This window comes from Apis cerana, linkage group LG5 (assembly GCF_029169275.1).
Source record: "Apis cerana isolate GH-2021 linkage group LG5, AcerK_1.0, whole genome shotgun sequence".
NCBI lineage: Eukaryota > Metazoa > Arthropoda > Insecta > Hymenoptera > Apidae > Apis > Apis cerana.
In genome coordinates this window covers 1935001-1947822 of record NC_083856.1, presented here as the reverse complement: position 1 = coordinate 1947822, position 12822 = coordinate 1935001, and the positions used below count along the sequence as shown (strand labels likewise).

The 12822-nt window shown below is 32.5% G+C and overlaps 1 protein-coding gene and 2 long non-coding RNA genes across 8 annotated transcripts in view; 1 reads left to right on the top strand and 2 right to left on the bottom strand.

The window, feature by feature from the left end:
• The window catches only part of LOC108001363 (uncharacterized), a 45737-nt gene extending 33269 nt beyond the window's left edge, over positions 1 to 12468 (top strand). For 3 of the 5 annotated variants that reach the window (XR_009829908.1, XR_009829911.1, XR_009829910.1), the window contains 2 exons: positions 7645 to 9246; positions 9561 to 12468. Coding sequence is in view for 1 of the 5 variants with exons in the window: in XM_062075780.1 (XP_061931764.1) it covers positions 7645 to 8865 (1221 nt within the window). In the remaining 4 variants the exon portion in view is untranslated. Of the gene's footprint in view, positions 1 to 7644 lie in introns of all 5 variants that reach the window. The other 2 variants (XR_009829909.1, XM_062075780.1) reach the window with 2 other exon arrangements.
• On the bottom strand, positions 1989 to 3864 carry LOC133666174 (uncharacterized). The gene is made up of 2 exons (XR_009829924.1): positions 3617 to 3864; positions 1989 to 3260 (listed from the first exon to the last, which is right to left on the bottom strand). It is a non-coding gene; the product is annotated as an uncharacterized LOC133666174 (long non-coding RNA).
• LOC133666165 (uncharacterized) lies at positions 6556 to 7905 on the bottom strand. Of its 2 annotated transcripts, none has more exons than XR_009829914.1 (2): positions 7585 to 7905; positions 6556 to 7257 (listed from the first exon to the last, which is right to left on the bottom strand). It is a non-coding gene; the product is annotated as an uncharacterized LOC133666165 (long non-coding RNA). The 2 variants fall into 2 exon arrangements; XR_009829915.1 differs by having other exon boundaries at positions 6556 to 7268; positions 7585 to 7706.
• Positions 12469 to 12822: the final 354 nt, after the last annotated feature.

The window sequence follows — 12822 nt, the reverse complement described above, 5'->3', positions numbered from 1 at the left end:
TCCCTCCTTTCTTCTAATTTTCCACCCCACATCGGTTCATTCTCCCTTTTTCCTCCCGACGATTCTGAGTGCTCAGGATGCTGGACCTTTCGTTTAGGGTACCGCAGATGCCGCGTGCCCTACTAGATTACGTGCCAATGGTTCTCAACCTCGATCTTATCCAACCATTCATTATCTATCTCCCTAAGGTATAAATATATCCTGATTCCTCTATAAGTGTGTTTCCATCGTATTACGTAAAATCAGCCAATGAGAACCGCTTGCAAGGGGAAACAACCCTCCCTTTTCGGAGACCTTCCTTTATTCATCCCCTAATGTAGGACCGACCAGCGTACCTTCTCCCCTGCACAACGATAGTATATAGGCTAGTGTATTTATCGTGAAACTTGTACATGGGCGATACATATATATATATATATATATATGTAATAATATATATGTTTTGTATAAAGGATATGCAGAGTATACGATTCGCAGGATTCCTCGGTTTATGTGTGTATGTTGCGGTACGTTTAAGTGCACGGATGCATTTATTGCACGCTTGTGCGTGGCATATAAACACCTATGGGCGTACGGCCGCTCGTATTTTCGCGGTTGCAAATGTTGCATCGCGTGCCGTGGAACTGGGTCAACAATCGTGGGGCTATTCTTCGGGGACGACGTTTTTCGCGTAGTTGTGATGCTGGGTTTATTTCTTGCGAGAAGTTTTTGAAAAAAAAATATGATCGAATGAAATTTAAATTAGAACTTGGAGTAGTTTTAATAGGAAATGAGGGAGCTAGTAATATTTAACTTGTGTTATTTATTATTCTTTTGAAAGAATTATTGTGAAATTATTTTATTTTGGAAATTTTTATAATTCTCTACTTTATTCGTTATTTTTTCTTTTTTTTTGGAAAAATAATCATTGAAAATTAGTTAACGGAAAGATTAAATTGATGTATGATTTAATTTTATAAAATAAAATTAGATTTTTATTTCAATTAGATTTTTATATTTATATATAAAATTAAATATATAAAATTTTTATATTTTCTTTTCAATTCAGATTTATATTTTCTTAAAATTATGCATAATAAATTATATTTTAAGTATAATATTCAATTATATTATTATTTACATTTAGAGGATAATAGATGATCACATGAATGACTTAGATTATTATCCATTAATGCAAACATACATCAAAGGTAGTTTTCACCCCTTATTCTTTTATAAAACTTTCTGCTCTCTCCTCTCCTCTCCCTATTATTGATTAATTGAGCACGTGGCTAAAATATAAAATGTTATCCTGCACGATCATGATCACGAAGGATAATGCTTATTCATCATTCTTTTTTGGTGGTCTACAATAAAGTTCTGTAGATTGCTGCTTTTGTATTTCTTTTTTCGTTTAAATATCGTAAACTAATTCCTTGCATAGTTTGTTCTCACTTTAGACGTGATACTGATTTTCAATTTTTCAATTCTCAATATAAATGATTATATAATTTCAATAATTGTTTAATTTTCAATCGTCTTTATTAAATATGTCATTAGTTTAAAATTTAGTTTTTTAATTTTAATACTTAAACTAATATAAAATTATATATATTATATAAATTATATGTATACACAATATTAATATTAATATATATAATTATAATTAATAATATAATAATATAACAATATAATATATAATATAATATTTTTTCGAAGTTGTTTGTATAATTTACTCATTTTTATTTCAAGTAATTTTTTCATTTTATATATTTTTTTATCTCATTATGTAAAAAAAGTTCAATAATTACTTTAATAATTAAAATATAATTTTATAAATTTAATATTATTTCTATATATAAAAAAATTATTACTTTAATTATAAGTTATAAGTAAATTTATTTCTTTAATCTTATATTATATATTGGATTTGCTAAAAACATTTCTCTACTACAAGTTTGAATGTACTATTCTGTTTAAAGTACAGAGGCAAGAACATAAAAATAAAATTAGCATGTATACACATATACATATATTCACATATATGTAGCATATACAATACATAAAAGTTAACTTTGAATATATAAAGTATTAGAATTTTAAATTATTTTTACAGTTGTGTAAAGATTTCTTAAATATTTATTGTATACTAAAAAATTTGAAAAAAAAGAACAAAAAATTTCCATTTTGTCATGATTTTCCATCTTTTATATTAACAATATAATATAATTTTATCTAAAATAAATAATTTATTGAAAATAAAAACTTTTTAATTTAAAAAATAGTAAAGATCTATTGACATTAAGTTTTTCGAAGTTCACTATGATGAGCGCGATTTGCAAGTCCTTGAAATCTAAGTCTAACTGGCTTGCTCCCCGACAATCTTATCCATTCGACGAGATAGCGTACCACTAATCTGTCACGGACTTTACACTGTTAAAGCTAGCATTCAAACAGCTTCCAGGATCGTACGCGCGAAACTCGAAGTCGAATTCAAAGAAATGTCACCGCTTGGTAACGATCTTGCGTCACATCGCGAAACGAAATTCATCGATTGCATAATTTATGCTATAAGATAAATTGACGATTTAAAAAAATTTCTCGATGCGATCTAATTAGATCTAATTAGATTGGATATTTGAAATTATTCATTATTTATATAGAATTGATTAATTTCAAAGAAAAGATATTGATTATTTTTTTTTCTTTTTATTACTATTGTTATTTAGTAATTTTCAATGTTTAAAATAAAAATAATTTCCTAAATGAGTAATATAATATTGAAATAATATTGTATAATTTTTAATTTAATTTGAATTATTTTAATTTATTTGGCTGTAGTAGTGGAAAATTATCCAGAACATCATACCTATAAATAATATAGCACGTCATTGATAAATGAACGGATAAAAATTAGATATCGAATAAACATATTATCTGTTAAAGAAATATTAAATATTTAAGATTAATTTTGTACAAAGAACGAAAATTTTTTATATAAGGGAATACTTGTTGGTTTCTCATTTATTTAAATATTCCCGACGGAATTACGCTCGATAATCATAACACGGCAGGCTATATTGTGCGCGTTGTTATTTCTTGGCCCGATAGCGTGGTGCGCGACGTCGTTGTCGAGCTGTTTTTCGTAGTTGGCGATCTCGCCGGCAGGCGCCGCACCGATCGAGTCCCCTTTCGAAAATAACACACGGCCGGTTGACGTCATGTTGTCATGACTGCCGACCGCCGGCACCAACATTGACTCGATGTCGTTCTTCTAGTGCCTGAACAGCGCAGAAAATTTGCACCAACATGAATTGATTACATTTATCTGCTATACAGTTTTGAATTCGAGATAAATTAAAATTTCATAAACTTTATGATGCATCGTTTAATATTGCATCGATTGTTTTTTCAGTTAATACTATAAAATAAAATATAAAACGAATATTAGAAATTTATTTTTTATATATTGATTTTTTTATATTATCTCTCTCTTCTCTTTTATCTATTTTTTGTTTTTGCATTCACTTTTAATATACATATATGAAGATATATTTTATTATTTTATGCTTTCATGAAATTATTATTAAAACGATTATATATTATTATGTTGGTATAACTGAATTAATGATCTAACCTCTAAAGAAGCAACGCTTTTGAATATTTTTCGTTACTAAATATGTAAAGCTGCACCGAGTATTCTGGAGCATTTGAATTCAAAAATGGATTTGAATATTCAATCTTATAGTTTCATCGTTTCAATGTATTCGCGCAAGCTAGCATACACACATATATATGTAGCTTAGGAATGTACGACGCCACACACTAACTGGTTTTATCTACGGGGCTCCGATGACTTCGTGTGTGTTCGTTCTTTGGCTGACTAGATAGCTTTGACTCGTGTAGCAAACATTACCTCATCGTCAGGCATAGCCGGATCCACAACGAACCTTCTCTACTTTTGATTGTTGTCTCCCATCTTTTCTGTGTTTACTTATTAGTAAAAATAAAATGAAATTGAACTTATACAAAATAAATGTATTTACAGATTACTACTTTTCAAATAAAAAATAACATTTGAATTAATACTTATATATTGAAATTATTCTCTTTATTTTTTTCTATTTAATTAAATTTTTTATTTTTATTTAACTTATATTTTTATTATTTTTGTTTTATTTTCTATATCAACTAATTTTACTATGATTTTACTAAAAATAACGTAAAAACAGATTTTATTAATCTTTTCTTATTATACGTATATGTTATAATTTGTCTAGATAGACTTCATGCAGTGAACATTATCTTATTGCGAGCACGGTCGTCATGAATCTTTTCTAGTTCTGGTACTTCTCTCACGTTTATTCCATTGACCTACATTCCTGATGATAAAACAGGAATTGGAGCAAATTTGTTTATGAAAATTTCCTCACTAAAGTTTCTATAAAATTTATTAATATGTTATTATTTGATAATAATTATTTAAAGAAATATTCTAATTTTTCAAAAATATTATTTATTTATTCATGTTTAATAAATTTAAATATACAATTTAACAAATTTAATAATTTATTTATTGTATTTCATTAGAATTTTTTTAATAATGATAAAAATTATAATATATACGATATTTCAGACATTCGTTTATCTGATTAACCTCGAAATAAATCCTCTATATGAATTGATTACGGAATTCACTACTAGATGGCACTCCTGTAAGAAAAATACGATATTATTTATCGTGATACTTATATAAAAATAGTTTTTAAGAAATATAAAAAAAAATAGTTCATTAAATATTGATACAGATCTGTCCTTTTATTTAAGAATAAATTAAAAAAAATTATTAAAAAAAAAATGCAAAAATATTTTTATTTTAAATAATAAAATATCATATTTCACAATCAAAAGCAATTTTTATCATCATAATCCTGAGTTACTATAAACAATTACATTATAAAAAATATTAAAAAAAATATAAACGAATAAAAATTAATTTTGTAACAATATTCCTTTCAATATTGCGATTCTCTAACACAAATGAATATTCAAAAGATTCTTTATATGTAAGAGAAAAAAACGCAAATTACAACCCTTAAAGATTTCACGAGACGAAAAGAGAGTGGGATGAGCACATGCTTCTTGACTTTGATTTATGGATAGTTAAGAACCGTGCATTTCTGCTACACACAGCTAATCCGTTATGCGGTAACTCCCTACAGTAACCACCCGGTGGTTGTCTCGATTCAACAAGTGCGCCCGGACCATGTTTCGCAAACATTGTTAGGCCGTCCGTTCAATTCTTGATCGCGCTCATTGAAATCTTGATCTCAATTGTGCCAATAAATATGATTGATTATTTTTTAATACTAGCCATAGAAAATTATAAAATTCATAGATATCTCGAATAACTTAGTTAATAAAATAAAAATTTATAAATAATATATTTAAATTCCGAATCTATTAGATTTTCTTTTTATGTTCTCCTATTATTGATTGATTATTATTTATCATAATATTTGTTCTTTTTAATATATAATAATTCATTAAAGAACATAAAGGCATTATATTAATCATAAAGATTAATATGATAAATATTGATAAATATGTATTGGGAAAGTATTGATCGACAAAACTAGAAGTACTTTCCTGAGGAAATCGTGTTTTCACCGTAATGGAAGGCGAAATCAAGCTTGCGGATACGATCCCTCATTGTTTTCCCCACGATTCCATGAATCGTCTCTCGAAGAGCTCCGGGACTGGTCGACCCTGTTGGAAGGAGAACCTTCGCGAGCGAGTCGTATTCCAAGTAGGCCGCCGCGGCGGATGTACACCGTCGAATCGAGATTGAGTCGTTGGCTGCTGTTGCTGTTACTACTATAGTATAACTAGTTACTTCTAGAAATCTATAAATTGTTTCCAAGAAAGTGTACTTTTCTTCTCTTCAAATGTTATTTTTCTTAATGAAATTATTATAATAAAAATCAAATTGTCTTTTTATACATTAATTAGTACTATATTCGAAAAAGTTTCATTTATATTCTTTATTTAATTCGAAATTTTTATTTTTCTATTATTTATTTAAAATATGATTAAATAAAACAGTAAATTGCTTTGCTGTTTTGCCATTACCATCGGTATCATTATGAGCGCGCAGTATCGTCTGATGGCATTGCTCGTTTCCTCGGAACTTTTTTTCCCTCCTTTTCCCACTGTTGTTCTTACTAGTTGCACACACATGAGACTCTTCATATTGGACAACATAACGCATCGATTATCTGTTAAATGACGTTCATGCCACTGTACATCCCCTACCCATAGGTCAGCTCTTCGCTACTTCCATTCCCTCAATTTTTATTTTTGCTTTTTTTTTTTTATAAAATCAAACGTCATGTGCAGACCACGTGGATCAGACAAAATGACGAACGTATCGCTAGTGACATCCTACGGCAATTCGTTCAACTAACTACACTATCAGTGATTCTCAATTAAATTTATATAATTTTTATTTTCAAAATTTTTCTATTTTTATTTTAGAAATCTTATTTGATTAAACAAAAGTTAAGAAAGAAAAAGTAAAAAGTGATTCTTTGTTTATTTTTATTCGCATAATTAAATAATAATTAATAAAATTGAATTTATACATATGAATGAAAATTATTGATATCTATTTTATCATTTAGAGTTATATATCGCATGGATCGATTAAATTTCTCTTAGTTGGTATCACTGTAAGTGATGCAAGATAGCATTTATATACTTTACATTCATTAATTAAAAAAAAATATAAATTAAAAAATTAATTAAGAAAAAATAAACATTATTATTTAAATTTTTTTAAATTTGATTTAATATGTATTTACTAACAATAGTAACAAAAATAATAAAGTTACTATTAAAATATTTGAAATAATAATACATATTTTCATAAATTTGATATATGTATCTGTGAACGAATATAAGAAGAAAAATGAAAACAAAGACGGAGGGAAAGATAAAATGAAGAGGAGTATTTCACAAGGGGCCCGCATGCTTGCTGATTGAACCCATGAGTAACAACACTCCTCTGTCCCCCTCGCCATTTGTGTCCCCCTTCTCTTCCATGCCCACTCGATCATCCATTCCAACGATGACTTCTTCCAGGCTAGGGTAGGGAGTCGTCTGACGTCATTCTCCAACGTCTGTCAGCGAGCCGACCCTCTGAGTCATGCCGTTTTGCCTACTCTTTTGCTTATAGCAGAATATCGAGACTCGGCAAGGTCTCTCGTGATCATGTTGCTAAATTATCACTTAAGAAAGATTCCTAGCTTATCATTAAAATTTTTTCTCTTTCATATAAATTTCAAAACTTTATTTCAATTTTTCTTATATAACAAAAAGTATAATTTGTTAAATTATTTTAATTTAATTATAATATTATACTTTATTAATTAATTTTATTAATATTATTCTAATATAATAACATATCAGTATTATTTAATTTTCTATCTAATATATAGTAATAATAATGTAATCATATAATAATATTATTTATAAAATTTTATGAAAGCAGTTTTAAAAATAGATATAAAAGAGAAAAATAGATATAAAATGAAATATACTTACTTTTTTTTATAAAAAAGAATTTAGAAAAACTAATATAATATGTAATTTATTTATTTTTAGAGTTGTGCAATGATGGGTCTGCAGGCCACGGCAGGGAAACGTAAACTGGAGGGAGGTGTGGGCTGCATGGAGTTCGACATGGATATGGGCGAAAGCCCATCGAAGTTAGGCCGAGTGGAGGGTAGCTGGTGGGCGATGGAGGATAGTTACACGCCTCCGCTTAGCCAAACACCGGCTTCTTATTACGATATGGAAGTGAGTCCGCCTTGCCTGCAGACAAATCCTTGTCAACCAACATCGACGAGTCCTCAACAACAGCAACAACAACAGCAACATCAAACGGCACAGCAACAACAGCAACAATCATCGACACCAACGTCAGCGCCTCCACCGTCTACGGTGGCGCACCTACACCATCATCCGCAGCACTACTATCACCATCAACGTGGACCTACTAGTCCGGTCGGTAATAATGGTTACAGTCAGCTGTCGAGGCCTCAGCCGCAATGGGGAGCGCCTCATCATTATGAACCTCCAACGATACGGCGAGAAGAAAACGGAAAAAGTTACTTGGAGCTTGGATCTAGTTATCGAGCAAATGATAGATGCTGCGAAGGTTCGAGGTCAAGTTGGTGTCGACGTGGCAGAGCGTGTTATAGACAAAGGCGGCTAGCCGTATTAAATATTTCAATGTGCAAGCTGGCGAGGTATCGCCAATTTCCGGATCCGAGCCTTCATCGATCGGTTCTCATCTGCAACACATTGAGGCATCTAGAACGCGAAATGGAGAGGGACAGAAGTCCACCGCCCATGGAGCCAGTTATACCAGCACCTATTGCTCAACTTCAACCTCCTGAGCAGGGCAGGTTAACGCCATTTCCAATGCCACCAACGTCTTCAAACGAGACAGACGTCGATTCTGGTATCGGTGATAGCGATGATAGTCGTTCGATTAACTGGGGCAGTGTGCTATCTCTTTCGAGTCAGTCGCCCTTAGATCCACTAAACAACAACGAGTTACTGGATGTCGATATTGGTCCGGATCTAGATTTAGACTTCATGCCTGGATGGAAATTGACACCTCTGTCTGCGGACGATATTCTTAGGAGTACAACGGCGCAAGAACAACAACATCAGCAACACCATCATCATCAACAACAGCAACAACAGCATCTGGTGTCAACCAGCGGTAGCTGTGCCAATAGCAATGTGGCCAGTGCCTGCGTTAGTACTGGAAGTAGCAGTAGTACGCACGAATCGTTAATGTGCGTTGGATCATAGCCCCCAATTTTGACATCGTTGAGTCATCTCATCGATTTTTACCCACTGATGCCGCAGAGCAAATAAGTATGCGGCATTTACAAAGAACCACAAATCAAGATGTAGAGACGACGCAGTCGCCCGCCTCACGAATTATTTGCAACGCCTGGTCGGCGATTCTCCAGGAGGTCTTCTTTTTCTTATTTATTACCATTCGTGTCAATTACGCACCGATCGATTATCTCGATTACGTTCTACTTCGTATTACATCGGTAACCAGCATGGGTGGTCTACTCCTTATGGGCGAGGAGGTATGAGACGTGATACCTCCTGTGTTCGCAGGTGCAACTGGTGCAGAATTCATGGCCCATTGGAAATATTTAAAATTCAAAGGAAATAGAGGTGATTACAATTTTTAAACCGACGAGTACCTAAACTCACGTTGTTTCAATGATATTTATTTACTAATAATTTAATATTTTATACTTTGTTATTATAATTATATTAGATTTTAAAATTATTTACTATCGATTTAATAGAAATTATTTAAATCTTTTTATTATACATACATATATATATATACACATAATATAATATATATATATATATATATATATACATAATATATAATATATATATGTGTGTGTGTGTGTATGTGTGTGTGTGTGTGTGTGTAAGAAATATATTTTCATATTCGAATGAATTATAATTTTTAGTTAACGAACAACGCGAGATCGGGTCCTCATCCGGATCATCATCAACGACCACCTCGAAACGAGCCTGGTTATACTATATCGAAACGATCTGTTTTTGCAGCTGCACCTGCGAATTCAGCGGCACATGTATGAGTTCCCGAGTCGCTCGAAATGTCGCCACCGGCACGTCAGACAGAAAGAAATAGAATGAGAGAATGAAAAAAGAGGGAGAAAAGGGGGGAAGAGAGCGAGAGAAATAGAGTGAGAGAGCGACAGGGAAAAAGAGAGAAAGTGAAAAGAGCTCAATGTTCACGCCCCCGGGCCGGCGATACGGTAGGACAAGTACCTACAGGACCTATGTAGACTTCTTCTTCGACTCTTTAAAACAACGATGACAAACGGCACGGTACTTCGACAGACTGGAAAAAAAAATCTCTTCTTTCTACATTTCTTAATTTTCTTTTAATTTTTAAAATTTTTTTATTTTTCCTTTTTTTTTTCTATAATTGATTCGAACAGCGCGATATCGCTTGCCTAGCTGGCTGACGTTGAGAACTCTTCGGCAATGCCTTGGCGTCGTTTGCGACAGCCAGTCGAAAAGGGAGTGTCCATCATCATCGATCGCTGTTTTCTCTTTGGATTAGAAAGACTATCCAGGCGACGATTAATTAATGCCATACACTGTAATACACTAACGATACATTACACGCGTAAGACATAACCGCCGTGGCCTATACCGTACACTGATAAATACATACACATACACACGCGCGTATACACCCACATATAAATATACATACATATGTATATGTACATCAGACAGATATACAGGTTCGTACACAGAAAAGTCGATATATGGTGCTAGGACGATCACACCCTGGTGCTTAATTCTGTACACACAGAGCCATGTGCGTAAATTCGCACGGATCGCCTGCAGCCTTCGTCGAGGAGTCTAGATACGTCCTGACGTCGTGAACAGAACATAGATGGTCGAACATATTTCCATTGTGTGATATCCGATACGAAGTGAAATTAATTATAGTAGCATCAATATCGTTCCTGAATTCTCGAAGGCTTTCGACGATTATTAAGGGAATATCATGCGCCGATGGAGATATGTTTAGTGAAAATGCGTACTATGTTCTGACGCACGATGCTAACAAATGTACCTGCATTTTAGAGATCGGGATAAATATCGGTTCCTTCGTATCATCGCACGTAGGCCACTGCGCGCCACTGATCTCCCGTTAATAATATGTACCATAATACTATTGTAAAATAGAGTGGCCGACGAGCAAAGAACGAAGGGAGCCAATAAACTTGGGGTGTGGAACGGAGAGATTATTAAGAGAGAAGAAAAAAAAAAATAATAAAATAAAACTCGACGATACGCACTTCGCGAAGAGGAATGGCGATCCGCGCGCGATCTCGTCCTCAACGTCCACTAACTGAACTCAAAAGAGCAGCTATACTTAAATCGAAGTTAAGCGTTGTAAAGCGAATTTAAAAACGAACGATAAAGCGATATACAATAATTTATAAATCGACTGATTACTTGCGTGAGGGAAATGAAAAAAGATAGGAAAAAAAGAAAAAACAAGAAAGAAAGAAACGAAAAAAAGAAAACTCTACTGGTAACATTTCACGAGTTGATTTAAAACTGTAATTAATTCAATATTAAGCCGACATATACACTAACACGAGACACATACCATACAAAAAATCCATTCGTAACATGCGATATTTGTATACAGAAATACAAAGAACACGAAATGTACATGTTTATACATGAAATACATTAGATACTTCGATGTATATAGATACACACTACGTATTAAGTCTAATAATTGTTAACGCGAACTCAAGTGAATTCTCGGCAGTTTTCATTTTTTCGTTCTTTTTTTCTATTTTTTTTCTCTCTTTTTTTTCAATTGTTCATGTTAAAAAATTTTAATTTTCTGATTTTTATTCTATTGTCATCTTGTATTCGATTCAATGTTGATTTACGCTACACTAATCATCTCATCTTTATTTCGTTCATTAGTTCCTCTCTCATTTTGTACAAAAAAAAAACAACGAGCAATATTACTTTAACGGTGCAGAAAATCTAGGGAAAAAAAAAAAAAGTATAAGTGTATCGATTTCGAATGATATGTGAACTTTTTCAAACATGTAATGGGGACAAATTTCTGTATGTTAGACTATACTCGATTGAGAATATAAATGTGAGAACATAGTAGAAAATACTACAAAATATTGGAAAAATAATAATATGTATGGATCAACAGAAATTTAAACTTTAATGCCCAATTTAATCAATTTTAAAGAACAATAGTAATTTATGATCAAAAATATTTTAACGAAATATAAAAAAAATAGGGAAAGATGTTCTCATTACGTTTTTCTAAGATTGCAAGTCGTTCGAATTCCGTGCACAATTCTATTCTACAACCGTATGAAAATGTTAAAACTCAACAGCACATTTATACACAAAACACACATACATACGCGCACGATGTTGTGTGAAATTACAATGCGCGCTCGATATGAATGTACGGGGACGTTTTAGGATGGTTCAATGTTGTTTTCTTGCATGGTGTACCAATCAGAAACAGCGTGAAATTTAAAGCACGTGACACATATACACGAGATACACCAACGTATGCTAGATTGTTAAAGAAATTCGTCCATCGCGTTGATGCATCTCTCAAGTATGCCTTTTCGTGTTTTACGATCGCAGCGCTACCTCATTGGCTTGGTGTTCTGTATCGCGACACAAATAGCGCCTTAAGATTTCTCTTTCGATACATGTTAATACATTAAAAAGTTCTGAGAAGTTAATCAGAAAACCAACATTAATGTACAATTACAATTAATGTATCGGAATTTTATTGATATGAAAATAAAAAAATCACAAATCACAAAGAAATATTCTGATCTCTTGATCAACATTTTGTACAGAGTTTGATCGACGAACGGAATACCAAGCAAGTGCGTTTGGAAACTGGACGCGAGACGGTATACTCTCGCTTCTCGGGCATGAAAAAGGAACTCTCGGAAGGTGATAAATAATTTCGTATTTTTTACACGGAAATGTAGCTTCTCTGCGTTGAAACGTATATTAAATACGCGTATATACATATATACACACGGTACCGACGGAGTGCCTGCGATTTTCGAAGATTTTAACGAACGTGGAGAAGAGGAGGCGCGAGCTATGCGTGGATCACGAGATGCAGGGAAAACGTGTAACCGTGCGAGAGAACGACGAAACGAGTTCTAT